General features: G+C 40.5%; 2 protein-coding genes across 5 annotated transcripts in view; one reads left to right on the top strand and one right to left on the bottom strand.

The window, feature by feature from the left end:
* Positions 1–17,672, top strand: part of LOC121882450 (hormonally up-regulated neu tumor-associated kinase homolog A) — a 122,617-nt gene that overhangs the window by 63,971 nt on the left and 40,974 nt on the right. The window lies entirely within an intron of this gene.
* On the bottom strand, positions 3,335–16,081 carry tbx18 (T-box transcription factor 18). Its single transcript, XM_042390723.1, has 8 exons — positions 14,417–16,081; positions 12,783–12,945; positions 12,322–12,423; positions 10,806–10,977; positions 10,092–10,259; positions 9,069–9,133; positions 7,617–7,711; positions 3,335–6,957 (listed from the first exon to the last, which is right to left on the bottom strand). The coding sequence occupies exons 1-8, from the start codon at positions 14,649–14,651 to the stop codon at positions 6,416–6,418; spliced, it is 1,542 nt and encodes a 513-aa protein (XP_042246657.1). The 5' UTR covers positions 14,652–16,081; the 3' UTR covers positions 3,335–6,415.

Raw genomic sequence — 17,672 nt, 5'->3', positions numbered from 1 at the left:
ATGTGTTGTGATGACACATTAAAATACCAGCCAAAGAAAAAATACAAACTGAATAATGAATTATAAACCAAATCCTGCTCTATTTCCTACTAATGTTCCCTCTCTACCCAACAGTAGTGGTAAGGTAAGACTTTTTATAAGACCCAGGTTTGCACCCTGTCAGTGTTAGCTTTTTCAATGTTTAGCTGTAACCACGATCTTAACGTTTTCATGTGGCTTTCAGTGATGTATTTTGGTTTGCTTGAATTTTTTTCTGTGTGAAAAGAAGGGGAGAGGGGGAAAATGCAACAAGTTTAACAACTCATCCACTGGTTCAGAGCAGGACAAACCAATTATAGGTTTGAAAATGCCCTATCTAATAGACAGCCGTGACATTTGCTAATTCATGCTCCCAATAGGAATAACCATTTTGGAGTTGGTTGATTCTGTCACCTGCCCTGTGGGTCCCATCATGAGGTCAAACTTCATTTTTCTACTCCTTGTGGCAAAGCTTTTAGTTCCCAAAATCATTGGTATCTTCGCTCCAACATGTTAATATTTTGAGGTGTAACAAACTTTAGGGAATAGGGACTTTTGTAAAAAGGACTTTTAGGCTTTAATTTTCAAGACGTGGAGATCCTTGTGAGTCAAGTTGTCACCATTATATCATTAGTCTATATCAGTGGTTCTCAACCTTTTTTGGGCTAGCGCCCCCCATATCCATTGACCATGTCACTTACCACCCCCTATCAATTAAAACATAGGCTAATTGTCTCCCCTGAATGTTAATGTTTATTATTATTCTGTGTTCTATCATTAAAAAAGCTTTTCATTGGATGCCAAATAAGAGATTTGATTTAACTGGACAGTTGGAATATCATTATTTCCAATGCAGGGAGCAAAAAAGTCATGTGAATAGACATTATATTTACTAGTGTTAAACAAATGCAATGGTTAGATGTTCGTTATTGATCATGAACAGCAGCCAATCAGAAGGCAGTAATTTGGTGCCGGTGCCAAACAAGAAGCATTCTTATTAAATTTAATTCTTAACAAGAGCAGCCTACCAAGGAAAAAGTCTGAGGCTACTGGACAAAAAGCAGAAGGATCCATAGCTAAACTATTCAGTAGAATACTGGCTGCATTTTTTCTTGTTCTGTGCGTTTTTGCTGATATGATTGTTGTTGTTTTATGATGCTATCCAATCGATTATATAATCAGACCTGCAGCAGTCAAATAAAATAACCAGTTCATAGGCCCGCAAGGGTTTTGGTTGGGGGATTTGGGGGTCATCCCCAAGAAAAATTGATGTTATTTGGCTTAAAACTATGCATTTTCACATAATGTTGGACTATTATCATTACAATATGTATTTAAAAAATGCACTGTGTGCCATAAAATATAATAATGACAAAACATTGGTAAAACAGGCTCGTAGTGAATGGATTTGAACTGGATTTTCTCATCCTCCCATAGTCAGGCTGTAGCCACTAGTCAGCTGTAGGGGCGGCTATGGTTCCAATTTGATCTTTATCTTATCCACAAATAATTTATTTGTCCTGTTTTGTACATATCAAAGAGATACAACAGACTGTATTAATGCCATCTCAGCACTTTTTATTTCCTTGCTGGAATCAAAGGCACACATCAGATTTTATGATCCAACGGATAAACATTTATACTCTGTTAATATTTGACTTTATTTCCAGATTATTCATTCCAAAGTTCAGCGCTGCTGTCCTGTGATCAGATTTCCTTGAAAGACACTTCAGATTAAAGATGAATGCAGAGAGTTAAGATTCATTGTTTGTGAATCAACAGACCTTAAAAACCTCCTCCTGTGAGTTACATGTTTGTTCTTCTTCTGGTCGGTTTCCTGGTTGAAGCTGCTGATAACTTTCACTTTCACTCATCAGCTTGATTCAGATCATTTTTAGCATCTAAATTTAACGTAACCAACAGTTTTCGTCATGTTTGTGTCTGCGGGTGTTAAAATGATCTGATAACAGTAGAGATGGTAGTCATAGTGATGTGTTATGTTGCTTTGTTGACTGCGTTGGTGGAATGAACGAAACTCCAGGAGAAAGAAATAAGAATATTTATCAATACTCTTATTGGTTATCTTTCATTATTAAAGAATAGGGGGTTTGGATTATTATTTAAAAAAAAGAATAAATTCATAGCAGGGTTAGAATAGATTTATATTTTAAATATGACAAAATATTGTTTCTACAGCAGCAACCGTAATGTTTCCATCAGCAAAGTCACTATAGAAATTAAATAATATCTCACTGGAAAGAAATAAAAAAATATCAGTAAAATAAATAATATTCCTGACATTAAAATACTGTGTGAAGTTTAGAAAGAATGAAGAACACAGACATCAGTCAGTATCTTCATCCTGTCCCCCTCCTCCTCCCTCTGATGCCAGTTGAGAGGAGGAGCTGTTTTTAATTTTAACAAATTTAGCTAAGCTAAGCACAAACACCGACACAAACACACAACTAGAGCAGAGGAGAGGACAGTGTGACCATAAATGACAGCAAACCGCAGTAGAGACTCAGCATAGTTTCCCTGTGTGTCTACACAGGAGGCGTTCAGGTACAGTGTTGAGCATAGGTCACCCGTGTTTTGGAAGTGCTCAGAGCCCAATACACAAATTTGTATGTAGTCATGTGCGTAAAACTGAGGATAATAGACTTGACAGCACTGTGAAAAAACAGGAAAACCCTGAGGTCTAACGATGAAATTGTGAAAATGTGCATTTGAATGTAGGACTTAACTACCATTAAAAACAGACATACACAAACATCCCCCAAGAATACCTCAGCTCCCCCTTTGCAAAAATATTCCTTCCTGCTCTCCCTGACGTTCTCTGAATTGAGATAAAGAAATCAGTATCACTGACTTAACGATAACATCCATGTGTCAATGCTGGTTAGGATGAATCGCATGTGACCTGCTTGTCACTTTGCCTGTTGTGGTTTTTGAGTACTTCTTGCATTTCCTGCTGTTTGCAACTCTTATTGGGATTTGCTGTTGAGGTATTTACATAGACTTACATTCATTTCCTGGAGACTTACCCTAATCCTAACCATACCCACTACTTGCCTAAACCTAACCCTAACCTTAACCACTAACCTAAAAAATCAGCATTTTACTAATTGGGGACACAGATTTTGTCCCCAATTGCACAAGCTGTCCCCAGTTAACTGGTCCTAAGTCTGGCGTGTGTCCCTGAAAGTGACTTATGTTATACCCACATACACACTACTCCTGCTCACTGCTGCCCTCCACCCCCCTTCCTCCTCCTCCTTCTGTCCTCCCCTCTTGTCCTCCTCCTCCTCCAGGCAGATAGCGTGACAGATCTGTCACGTCGGCACCTGGTCAAGTGGTAATGTCCCCACCTCAGCCGAGAATCACCGGACCACTGACACCACGCAGGAGTGTGTCTGTGTCAATAAATGAGTGTGTGTGTGGTGCAAGTGTGTGTCTGAGAAGTTCTGCAGTTTGAAGCTTGTTTAGTCACTTGATTTGTAAAATTGCCTCCTCTCCAAATCAAAACCTCCACCAGTGTTATTCTATTAAAGGAACTGACAGGGAAAAGGAGATTACATATAAATGAGTAGTTTTGTTCGAGGTTATTGTCATTTTTGTCCTCTTTCCAGATGGAATTATGCATGAGGAAAATTGTTTTTATGTTTTTATCTGCATTAATGAATTTGTGTCTCGGCGAACGCTGTGCATAACCAGATGAATGCGTGCATTTCTGTCTGTCTTTGCTGCATATGTGTTTCTGTGTGTGCGTGTGTGTGTGTGGTACGGATGCACCAGGCAGGGGTCCCGTCCCCTGTCACTCAGAAACAACAAGCCAATCATTCCTGCGTTCTAAAATAAGCTCTCCTCCCCCCATCCGTCCTCTCTCGCCTCCTCTCCCCCTAACATGTGCTCCTCTCGTCAGCACCTCTCACCTTCAGACTGACAGGAGACAACTGAGAGGGGGGACAGAGGAGCTGAGGAGGAAATGGGTGACAGCATGAGAGTCAGGAACCTTTGGGATGAGAACTAGGAAAGGTGAAAAATCAGCAAAGCTAGTAAATCAGTTAAAAGCTGCAAAACTAGTTCTACAGATCTACTTTCCACCTCCAACCTGTGCTGATATATAATCTGTAATCTTCAGTATATATAAAGATGCATGTCATGCATCACGGGTGATCAGAGTCCTCTTTCAGATGTAGTCACCATTCCAGTTGTAGTTTTGAAAGAGTTTTTTACTGCTTAGTCATGATGTAAAGATAAGCATGAAGCTGGATCCAAGTTTCATGTTTTCAGCTGTTAAAGTTGTCTTCTGTTACACTTCATTTGTTTTTCTAGCTTTGCTACTGACAAAGCCTCTTTACTTCTAAGTATTATAATAGCTGCAGTATGCAGTATGTGTCTTGTTTTGATTTTAAAATTTATTTGAGGTATGAGGCACAGAAGAAATACTTGTAACTAATCCAAAGGGTTCTCTGTCATTTGTCTTGGTTTTTTGGAGGTTTTGGTTGGTCTGCTTGTTCAGGTGTTAAAATGGGTCAAAATTACAAAGCTACAGTGACAGCGAGCAGCTTTTTCTTAAATCTTGGCTTATGCTTTCAGCAGACTAGTATGACTTTGGAGGAGGGGGTCAGTTCTCGGGGATCTACATGAACTTTAAGACTGTGAGGTCACACACTCGCTGACATCTCAGCCACCTGTTGTGCACACTCACACACATATCCGCACCTTCACACCCACATCCACAATCGCCGCACACCCTGTCTCATGTGAGCAGTCAATCCAACAGACTTGTGGGTATTAGTTACATAGCCATTACACCATAAAGACAATGTGAATGTGTTATTTGTTTGTGTATGTGTGCGTGTGTCTGTGTGTATGTGAGCCTATGAGGAGTTCTCTCTCCCTGTCTCCTGTGGTATTTTTCATTTCTCTGGCATCTAAAGCCTGTGAAACAACCCCAGCCTTTGACTGCTTTATCACACACCAGACACACACACTTGAAACATACACAGCACCACTTACATGAGAATGTGAATACATAAGCATACAGTCCTCCATTCTTTTCTTTCACAGGGAAATATATTGTAAGCATTGTATTGACTTTTGTTTTTAAAAAAAAGTGTAAAGAAAACGCTCACACACATGTACACTCACAACTGCATTACTGAATCATCCAAAATCAGTTAAATTAGTAAGATATCGATGACATATAAACATTGTGGCATGAATAGATATATTTTATTTTGCTCAAAAAAGTCACAGAACATGTTAATGTCCTCGGCCAAAGAGGCGTGCTGATATAGCGCGTGTTTGCAAAGAAAAGCTTTTCGGTCAAGTTCAGGGTTTGGCTGTTGCCTACCTGACCCAGTCTAAAGAGCAGAAGCAGGTGCATTGGGGTTTTTAAGTGCGAAGGGTCACACAGCCCTTTATATACACGTCTCTCCTCCTGCCCCCCATTCCCCCGCTATATACAGAGTCATCATGTGCAGTTACGTCTCTGTTACACAAGGAAAGATGTAATTCAGCCTGACATCCAAACAGCTGCATCAAGTATACATCTGTCAAACCAGACGAAGAATATGTAGATCAGTCAATCATTCATCACTCTCCCACAGCTTTAACCTCATCAGTCCATAACTGTCACCGGGATATCTTGCATGGCCGTGATGTCATCAGGTTAATATGCAACAAGCCCCTGGTGACGAATGTGTAAAAGGTTTTTTTTTTCAAAAGTTTGAGTGGTGAAAAGGTCCTGCCTGTTGCGCATGTTACAATGTGGACTCTAGCTACATGTTTATTTCAAAAAACTTGATGGAGAACACCACCAGGCATGTAATGAGAAAGAATTTAATTGACAAAAAAGAATTTAGTCAATATATCCCTTAAAAACAAGTTTAAAAGTAGTGTTCAGTAACTCCTTCCAAAGCAGGCCAAATGTAGAATGCTGTGTGGGTATCGTAGTTGCTGCTTGAGGAGGAGAGAGACTCCTGCCAGGGGTTGAAGTGCTTGCTTTGAGTATCTGGGCCAGCCCAGTTTCTGCCCGATCCATAATCAGTTCCAGTTCAGTCACTGGGTTACACCGTTAAAAACTCCTTATCCGAAACCGCTGGAAGTCTCTCCCATTAGTGACCACTGTAGTTGCACATGCTAGAGACCATACTTGGAAGATAAGAACTTGGTAAAATATTCCCCTCAGTTAAAGGAGCTTTGGCAAGCTCTTTATGCTCACAGAAACAATGGCTTGATCTGTCACTCTTCTCTGTTTGTCCAGTTCAGCTCGATGCTTGTTCAGCACATTGATGATTTATTCGTAGAACGTTCTGAACCAAAGGCAACTTACACCCATTCCAGAGTGTCATTTTGTCTTCGTGACAACCATAGATGTCCGGAGTCAAATTCAGCCCATGTGGGCAGTGACCTGTGAGGCCCCACCTCCCGGCTGGCTACCTGCCAGTCCTAAAGTCCGAGAATCAAACAAGAAGCCCTGCTGTCCTCCACTGAGCACACCCAGACTGTCCGTTAGCGTCCCACTGGGAGACGAGCCAAGGAAGGGACTCTGATGATTGGCAGTGGCAGCGGCGGCCATTTTATCTGGGCTGGCAGCGAGGCGTGGTGAAGGAGGAAACGTGTAACCGTACAGACTGTAGGGCGGTGTGTGGAGGCGAAGACCAGCGTAACCCTGCGGGGTGGGGTTGGATAGATAACCAAGTTGAGAAGCAGGGAGAGGCAGGGAACAGAATCCTTCACCCTCGTACGCTGATGGACCTCTGGGAGGGGGGAACGGCTCCGGGGGGTTGCTGTAACGATGGAGGGGGTGTGTGGGTCGGCTGCAGGTGTAGTCAGGCGGGCTGAGAGGGCAAACCTGGAAAGGCGAGGAGCACGGGGATGTTGAGAGCAGGTGAGACGATGCTCCAAGCCCTCCATGAGCTCCTGGGACTCCTACAGAAGCAAAGCCAGAAAAACAGAGAAGTTAAACCCACGTCCGCTTATTTAAGACAGTCCTCATGAGAACATCGACAACATTGAACATTTGTTCAAATGCTTCAAACGACTGGGGATGCATCAAGTTTTGGCTCTGATTCCAGCGTGACCGATTCACATTAAATGCTGTTTCTTTGTGAACGTCATTAGAAAATTCAGTGTTTCTGCTATTAATGATTCATTCAGTCACTAAATCAGTTTTTAGGGCCACAACAATCCCTGGCCTCATGTTACCTTACGTAAAAATTATTGCAATTAGTTCTAAGTGGTGTGGTATACAGATGTTAAATTTACTACCAACAATTGACATTGTTTTTTGTAACTATGACCACAATCATTCCCTACCCTTTACCAAGTAGTTTCTGTGCTTAATTAAACCTAACCATACCTTAAGAATAGTGATGGCAGATCAGAAAATGGCAATATGAATCATTTTTGGAATTGTCATATGTGTTTTGGATGGCACTGACAAACGATATCATCTTGCCGATCGAGGCAACACATCAGAGTTTTGAAAGGCAATCACAAACAGCCTTTTTTTTTTTTGAGGACAAAGAACAAGTTGTTGACATATTATCAGTATTTAGAACTCGTTCTGTTCGCTAGCTCTACGGTACCTTGCTTAGCCATGCCAGGTATGTCCTCAAATGTGAGTGTTCGCAGAGATGGACGCCAGAATGCGTAAGACTCAACCAAAGCCTCCAGACCCATCCTGTAAAGCACACACAAAATTACACATTAACACGCATACATCAGTGTTACAGACAAATCATCACAAAATCACTTGAAGCAGAGCGTCCTAGTCCTGCACTTTCTGTAGTCATTGATGCAGCTGCAGCCCCTCTCACTCCCAGCATGCCTCACAGGGTCGTACATTACGGCAACCACCTGGCGGCCATCTTAGTCGCCCGTGGGGCCTCTCTTACCGTCTCCATGGAGACCACAGGTAATGAGGGGCATAAACGCCACGTTGCGATTGGCTGTTGCCAGCCGGGTGCTCGGAGGTAATTGCTTTCACACGGCTTTTACGGGCGAATCAGGACGAAGGAGCAGGAAGCCGCAGCAAGGATTTATGAGGTGGGACTCCCCTTCCCCCCAATCTGCGTCTCCCTCCTCCTCTAGGTGGGGCAGAGGGTTGCTGTGGCGGGGTAATGCAAGTCCTCTGTTACCCCTCGTTAGCGTGAGGATAAAAGTCCCCCCCCCCCCCCGCAGGGTTGTAGCCACGGTGATAATTTAGACAAGCTGCCCGGAGCGGTTCTGTGCGCTCCAAAGCAGCCTATCAGAGCAGAAGTTTATTTAGCAAACTGCTTAACTCTTCCTGTAATATTTAAAGGGAGTTTTTTTCAGCCTTCCTGAGTTTAACTTTTATAGGGTCAGCTGTCAGGGTCCCTCGGTTATCCAGTTTTGCCTTCCTTTACCTTACTCCCTCTCAAATTTTCTGTCTCACACGTTCTTTCTCCTGCTCTCCCCCTTTCTCTCCCCTCCTCTCTAATGATTTCTGTGAGGCCTCAGGGGAGTGGCTGTTTGGAGACTGTTGGAGTTTTACTGCTGTGTTGTTTTAATGCTGTGTTTATATATGTTTAGAAATGTGTTTATACAGATTTTCTTCAGGACACTCTTGACTTTTATTATTTTGCTGTTGATGTTTATGTTCCCGAGGTTGGCTGGAATCTGACGCTCCATTTGGGTTTGCAGCCGAGGTTAGATTTTTCCCTCTCAGAGCTTATGGCTGTCACTATGCAATTGAAGAAATTAATGTGCCTTTAAAGTTAGCACATTTAATGAAAATGCATCGTTGATTAATAGGAATGAAAGTGAAATAATATGTGCCACGTCTGTTCAGTTAAGTCAATTTCTTTCCTGGCATTTAAGGCAGATTTAATAGGGAGGCTGTTGCACATTTTCCATTAGAAAAAAATAAATAAATACATAGCTTTGCTCCCCATAAAATCTGACTGAAATAGCCGTGACAAAAACCACAACCAAGCCAGAATATAATGCAGTCAAGCAATCTACATTACCCCTAAAGCACTAGATAATGTGAAAATCTCTCGTTGAAATGAACTCACCGGTTTCTGCCAGAGTCCCTGAAGCCTTTGGCAAATGGGTTTCTGTCAATTTTCAGCCTTGTTATCTGAAAAGCAAAATAAGACTCAAATTATTTCCAAAAGTTCAGTTGTTATTAAATGCATGATAACATACTGTATGCCAGCCAAAATAATTTTCTTTCTCTGTAATCCTTACATCAGGTCTATAAATAAATACATTTATGTGCACTATTAGCTCAAATTGTGATGTTTGTATGCATGTAATATATTGGGAATGCATACATGTTTTTTCTTGCACATACTGTACGTATGATTTTGTGTATGTGTGTGTGTGTGTATGCATGTTGGTAAAAGGTCTGTGGGGCTGCCCAAGCTGTGGGTGGCGTTTAAGGCCCAGCTCTGTGACCCGTATCCAAAAGGACTTTTATAGGCATCGCCATCATGTTCTGACATCAGCCATCATGTGCTGCGGCCCAGCCGACTGAGCTGACTTCCTACTTCAAAGCTCACAATGACCGTTTCAGTGTAAAAAAATCCAGAAAACCCAGCACTGAAAGACATTGCTTTGAAATTTGGTGGGAAAAAAAAGTATAGATAATATAGGACATTCAAGCGATGTACAAGTACTTAAAAAACGAACTTGAGAAGCACCCTTAAACAAGACATGTATTGTACTCAGTTCTGAACAATCAGTCCAGTAAGCTTTTCCTCAGACCAAGATCCCAGACATAAAATTCTTGGTACAGGAGTTAAAATAGTTTCTTATTTCACTATTCAGTATCTCATAGTAGCTGAAGAGCTCATAAACCGGTGTGGCCTGCAGAAATTTATTTAAAATCCTTATCAGTCATCGCAGGCATGTAACTATAAACAAACTACAAAACAAACAACAATATCTTTCAGCAACAGGGCAGTCAGTGTAGCACTTGCAGACTGGAAACATGTGGGTTTCTTGGCCACTGTGGCTATTTTTGTATATTTGGTTCAGCCAGCGGTGTTGGTTTTTAAGAGGAAATGTGGTTATGTGGAGGTCAGCTATGCTACCTGTTGGTTCTGATATGCTGTGACGGTGGTGAACACAGTCTCAGGGAAGGAGAAGGTCCGGGTGCCTTCCCCGGCAGGGATGGCTCTTACTGGGGATAACTCCTCTCCACACTCCTTACGGATCACATGGACCCGCGGCTGGTACTTATGCATGGAGTGCAGAATAATCTGAAAAAAAGGGAGAGAAATTTGTAGTTTGAGGCTTAAAGGACATAACATCGAATTTGTGTTATTTACATTTCTAAAACATGAGGTGAACGTGCACACATATGGTCACACAAATAAATACATGCACCTGCACCTACACACACACACACACACACACACACACACACACACACGCATACAAGAAAACATTTCTCACTTGCAGTAATGTCAGACTTGCCAATATAATTTATCAATTGTTCTAACTTAATTTTGTCATTATTATATGTGATTATTATTATTTATATTCTTATAATATAAGAAAATGCTGCAGAAAGAATGCAGTGGCAGGCTTTTAAATTGTATTTAAAGGCTGGTATGTTTTTATTTATTTATTTTTTAGTTTATAAAGGTTTTTAAAAGATAGAATTATCATGACAAAAAACCCATATATATATATATAAAGTCTAAATATGAATATTTTAATGGAGATAAAATGCCACTAAAAGAGTATCACGGACATAAGTGGTAGTAATATCATATCCAGCCAGTCCTCGTCGTGGTACTTACATGTCCCTGGTCGTCCAGCTCGTTATTGGTCAGTTTGAGTTTGTCGAAGCTGACCACCTGACGCATCCACGTCTCTCCTGAGGCCGGGGAGTCCGGGTGGATGTACACCCTGGGCGGCACTGGGGAGTCCGCGTTCCCCGCAACCATCCATTTGGAGCTGTGGTACACGTACCTTCACGAATCACACACAGTTCAGTGGTGAGTGAGCACAATGTCACAAGTTTGCTTTTTTATACACCCAATTGACTTTGTAGCCTATAACATATGCTAGATGGCGTGGTAAGAAAAACCAACTTTATTGTTTTTGTCACTGTCGGTGCCAAACATCAGCAGTGATCTGAAGAAATTCATGAAAAGGCCTGTTTTAAAACTGGAGAGAGCGCATACTGTACCAGACACGGGAATAAAAATCATTCAATCAAAATTGTGATTACTATTCGACTAAAAAAAGCAATCTGATTGACCCACATCTGATTCCAGATTACCTTTTCAAATTTGAGCTGGTTCTAAAGAAAACATGGATAATATATATATATATATATTTATATTTACAGATATAATGGATCAAACAGATTTTTTTCCAAGCACATATTCTCTTCTGTGCTACAATTTACATGAAAATATTACCCATGCGCCAAGTTAAGTGTCGACTTTAAAGTAAATAGTCTATTTTTAACACCTGAAGGGGAATATGCCATTTCTGAAAAAGATTTAGAATAGAAATCCTATGCGTCTGATAGTCCTCAGCCAGAAACACAGCAACTAATTAGTTCCTCATCTGGTTAAAGGTGTATTCATCACCTGCTGTGAAACGTTTGTTTGAATTAAAAAAAAAAAAATCCTGCAGACTCTCCTTCATTCACTCGTTGCCCGCAGCTCTGAACTGTGTGCACCAAAGTCTGTAAAACTACTGTACGTGCGCAAAATCATGTCAGACTGAACGACTAACACGTCCTCAGTGATATCACTCATCACTCCACCATGCCGCTAAAAATGTACTCGCATAGAAACGGCTTTTGAAAGTTTTTTGAAATGATAGACCTGCAGTGTATAGCATGCGAAGACTTGGCTGCATTGACGCTTTTGCAATAACACGCTGTTTTCCTCCGCATTATAACGACATTTGTTGGTTTGACCTTCTAGGGTGGAGAGGTTAGGCATCCAAAAGGCCTTTTCCAAAAGGGACGGCAAAACCGCCGTGACAAAACACCGGTGCCAAGCGCCATTTGTGGGGACCGAACTGGGATTGCACAATTGAAAAATCTTGGGTTGTACCAGACACAAAAATGGAGTCTAAATTAAGACTACATGCTGACGAAAATTACTGCAATATTCCTGTTTCTATAGGGCATGCGTGTGAGGTTATAGGCCACTGATATACTAGAAGATATTTTTATTTTCTATATCACTTTAATACTCCTACCACAGTTCTGCAGGCCTGTGATTGTCATTGTAAAACTCATAAAAATGATAATAAGCTTTCTGTGGCCTCTTTTACTACTGATATGCTTCTTACCTGTATCGTTTGTTGTCCACGGGGATTATATCCATGGCAATATAATACTGCTGATGTGGGTCCAAGCCCGTAATCTTCACACGCATAGCGGGGAACATCCGCCTGACAGGAAAACCAAATAAATCATCTGCATTGGAGATTTCAGCTAAACCACAGGCCACACTGATTTACAGCACTTTATAATAATAATAATAATAAATATAATAATAATAATAAAAATACGAAAGAAAATAAATTATGTTTCTATATTTCAGTAAGTTTTGATTCAGCCAAGTAAGCCTATAATTATCTAATACAGTGTGTTGTTTTTATAGCTAATGTACCATCTAATTTAATTATTCATATTTTAGAAATATTAATATTTTTATTCTAAACTAATGTCTCCAGTGATCTCATATTTTCTCCCCCCCCTCCTTACCCTCCTCCAGCATTATCCATTCCCATCTGAACTCTGCCCCTACCTTCCAGCCTTGGTGATGATCATTTCTGTGCCGATCTCGTGGAACCGTTTCCACAGGTCTGATCCTTGCAGGTCCACGCGGGTCTCCTCTCCGGAACCGGTTACCGACGCCGTGCACAGAGCTGCGGGCTGCGGGCTCTCTAACAGCGCGTCCTCGCTCTCTGCTGCACCGGAAAGAAGCAAGGTTGACGTGTTTTTTTTGCTTTTTTTTTTTTTTTTTAATGATGAAACATCCATAAAAGACGAGTCATGGCAACAACTTGTTACACCTCAAGACATTTGTGTTTTATGAGTCAGAAAACACTAAATTATGAATACAGTATATTTTAAAAGCACACAAACACAGCAGGACGAACTCCCTGTTACATCACATGTGCTGCAAAGCCAAGGCCATACTGTATAAAACAGGCTTTAAACACCACCATTTAAAATATGACATACAGTAATATAAAATGACTTATTATTAAGAAGATTATTGCAACTGTCCTGTTGCAATGATGAAAAAAAGCTTCAGCAGCCCACAAAAAGGACACGAATTTTACTACATGGTACAAGTTCTTTTATAGCTGTTATTTCAAGGAGATAAACATGCCTTTAAGTAGCCCTATGATTACATTAATTAACCCCACATACTGGTACAATGAAAGCTCGGAATCTGTAAGAATATTATAGTTATATAGGCCTACCTTTAAATAAGATCACTCATTACTGAATATAGCATGATAGAGTAGAAATATGGCAAGTTTTCTATATTATCACCAATTCAAGTCCTAATAGGAAATGTATAATTATTTTCTGTATGGACTACTTGACTTTTTACTGTTTTTTAATAGAGGATATGTTTAGAGTGTGTTTATGTGTCTCACCGCTGTTGTTATTTGCGCCATTCAACACAGGCCTCGCCAAGTGGTGGAAATTTATGGACATTAGACATGGACCTAACAAGCCAGACTAACACAAAGACAAATCCTCAGCCAAGTGCGTTTGAAACCTGTAGCAGATTTAAATCCTAATTTGTCAGGGCCAGTCGGTTCATGCTTTCTGCAGACCTCGCAGCATCCTTGCCGTGGCAGCTTCCCTGTCTTTATACGCTGCTAATTGGCGTGTTTATGATTGCAACACAACTCATAAAGCGTCGCACATTAGTCACACTCACACCACTCATATTTACTAGACCAGGGCCTTGATATGATATCACATTTCCACTGCGTGGCTCTGACCAAAGCCGATCATTGTTTTGGTTTATAATCTTTTCCTTCTTATTATTGGCTTTTAATGAGCAGCATGCAGGAGAGCACGCATAATGCTGAGAGAAAGAACTATGGAAAAGTCATGTCAGCGAGAAGCTATGATAAAGTTTAAATATTTCCCTTAAAATATAGTTATAGGCTATCAAATGTGCATGCAGTATAGGCTAGCCGGGAGACAGAATTGTTTACTGTATGTCAGTAAAAACAGATCTACAGCTTAAATAAGAGTGTATGGTTAGATATAATATGAACATTTGATATTTATTTCCACTATTAGTGAGTAGTGATATCAGCAATTGTGTGCAGGTAAAGTGAGTTATTATTCATGATAATAATAATATTGTTATTGTTGTTGTTTTGCCTTGCTTTGTTGTTATTTACTTACGTGATCCGTCACTGGCACATTCCGCCTCGCTGCCTCGGTCGCTGGTGCTCGCTCTGTCGGCCCGCGGGCCCGGGCTCCCGGTTAGATCAGAGACATCAGTTCCGTCCTCGTAGCCGGGGGACTCAGCATCCTCTCCGGCCGTCCTGCGTCTTTTTTCCGCCCCGATCAACGCTTCTACCGAGAATGCGTGCGCCTTGACGCTCAGCGCGCACGGGGACCGCCGCTTCTCTGCCATTTCTCTCGTGCTCGGGGAGAGAGGAGCGAGAGGAAGAAGACGGCGTCACGAGCTTGCAAGGAGCAAGAAAAAGTTCAAAACGTAAGCAGTAGCAAAATAAGTCAATCCACGATGATTGTCCTGTGCTGGCCGGTGGGACGGTTTCTCCCTCCTCGAGCGGAGGAAACGGGGTGAGCCGGGACGAGCTGTGATAATGTCTCCGTTATCCGTGAGCGCCGTGCGGACTTTTGGAGGGTGTCAACAACCGGAGCTTAGAGGAGAGCCGGAGAAGGGGATCTGTCAATCACGACACAGAGCAACCAATCACGAGTAATCACAGCCCCCCGGAACCTTTCCCCGGTCCCGCCCGCTGTGGGGGCCGCTCGTGCCGCCTTATGTGGTAAAAGTAGAGCTGGTGAATGAATCATGTCTTCAGGCGAAGGAGCGCGAGGAGCGTCTCTCTGGTGCATTGCGCGCATTTTCACACACCGGCCCGACATGCTTTGCATATCTGGCCATTAGTACCTCCTGCACTGTAGCCACTTATGCTCATCCTGAAAATAAGTATTTATTAGAGCCTCAACGTGTTTCACAAAGGAAATGCCTCAAAATGTATTTGTGCACGTGATAATCATTATGAGCGGCAAAAATAAATGTGCCAAGGCTGCTGGTATATATATATGTTCACTGGCCCATATAGTAAGAAAATATATGTTACGTTTTTGTTTATTTTATCTTTTTTGTGCACATCGAAAGATAACTTTAAAAAAAAAAATCTGAATTCTGAAATGTGTGTGTGAGAGAGACACGTCCAATGTAATTGAGCAATCAGTTACAGTGACAGTTTACACAATGAAAACTTTGCATATTGACATTATAACAAAGCTGTAATTAATAAACTAAATAAAATCATTAGGTAGGTTTCATTGCAGTAGGAGTTCATGCAATGACAATATTGGTGACAATATCCTTAACTGACTGATTTCACTGCAATAACACAATATAAAAAAAGATAAAGAAGCACGAGAAGCTGTAACTGCATTAAAAAAAACGGTAGTTGCACTAGTTTATAATCTATAGTTGTTAATCACAAGCACCAATAGGCGAAGTCAGTGTTGAAATAAATAAACGCAGCTTATATATAAATATTCGTTGAGTCTTTAAAGGCAACAGTTTAATAATAATTAATTGTTTAATAGGCCTTCAAATGCTTAATGCCTGTTAAACGTTATAAATAAACCCTGTTGATTTAATAAATAAGCCTGACTGAAGTCCTGATTAAGAGAAGTAACAGGATCACTGAAGTGATTTAAATTACAATTCGCTGACGTGACTTGTGTTGGATTCTCTGTCCGCGTTTGGAAATAATCATTTTCGCTTTCAAGGCCGCGTAAATGAGTGTGTGGTCGCGCGGGGAATGCGTGCTGGTGTGTGTGCGTGTGTAGGCTCTAACATATGGAGGAGGGGGGTGATGGGGGGGTGGGTGGGGGGGAGAACCTGGCTATAAATAAACAAGACAGGGAGGCCGTGCGTGCGTGCACGCGCGTGTGCGGATTTCCAAAACTGATAGTTTAACATATAAATGACTACAAAACTGCTTAATACGCAATAATTAATAGTTACCGATACCTCAATTAACATTTTTAATTAGCAGCCTCTTTTTTTAGCTACTAATCAATGTCTCTCCGGAATAATTGTATTTGATTAGACTATGTGATATTCCATTAGCCTTTTCACATCAGGGTTTAATTTTCCTATTTTTTAAGTTTCCTTTTTGCTTCATTGATGTTTCCTCCGCTAAAATCACTGCTCAGCTCAAGGCCTCTCGTGGCTTGTTGGTTAAATAAACAGCACGTCTTCGTGGTTTATTGGCGAGGATTTCAGTGTAAATGATTGGATGTCGAGAGGAAGGTCCGTGCCCACATGCATCAGATCAAAAGCCGTGCGTTTCGCCTCCAGCGGGCATTCAAAATGTCACATCTCTGAGTCATTCCGTGAGAATTAAGTAAATTATGTTCCGTTTGAAATTAAGTTTAGTTTTAGCTTAACATAAGCGCACGAATTATTTTGGCATAAATAGCCCATATATAATAACTTATAGAGGTAAAACATTCGCTATAGACTCATGTTATAGTCTGTTCAACCTCTCAAAAAATATAGTTAAGCAAAAGTCATATTTAGATTTAGTAATACACCACGTGCTAAACGATTTATGTCTCCTTGATTATCAAATTTAAGCAAATTGTGTTTTACAGCTCGCTTAATCAGAGACCAAAACCTTAACATAGGCTACTTTTAACAACATAATACCCTGAATTTATTATAAACTACAATTAAATACGACGAAAGATGAGGTGTAAGTAGGATTTATTAACTGGCCATAAATTAAACATTAGTGTCGCAAAACAGGCTACAATTAATGTGTTGACCTTCGTTAACTAAATTAAGATTAAGGACATTCTTCAATTCATTGTCAAAATGTCAAATAATAAAAAATACTTTGGCAAAGACACAGACAGTTTTATCTGATTAATGTTTCCATTATTATTAATAATAATAATATTAATAATGATTGTTTATATTATCGTTTATATTATTATTATTATTATTATTATTATTATTATTATTATTATTATTATTATTGTGTTCGTATATATTACATTTTATTATTAATATTTGACGAGATACAATAACTATGTCATACAAATAGTTTGGATAAATGGTTCGTGGATCAGAACAGCCAAGACACTGGGTCTGATTAGACATGCCACATTAATCACTGTAATAACTGTAAATAGACGTGGTTTTATTATAATAATATGAACTTTTAGCCTCAATCAATCTTCACCAAGAACAAAACATTTTCGTTCAAACGATCTCTGGTGTTTCTTTATATGTAGCCTAAAGGGTTTTTCGTAATAAAAATCTTGTTTTTGTAAATGCATTTTTTTTATTCCTTATTTTTATTCGTTAGCAGGTGCACCGGTCCGTGCATCTTAAAGATTACTATGCCATCTGCTGTTTGTGTAAGATTCTTTATTA

This window comes from Thunnus maccoyii, chromosome 17 (assembly GCF_910596095.1).
Source record: "Thunnus maccoyii chromosome 17, fThuMac1.1, whole genome shotgun sequence".
NCBI lineage: Eukaryota > Metazoa > Chordata > Actinopteri > Scombriformes > Scombridae > Thunnus > Thunnus maccoyii.
Note: the sequence above shows the minus strand (reverse complement) of the source record. Positions and strands in the feature narration are given on the sequence as shown.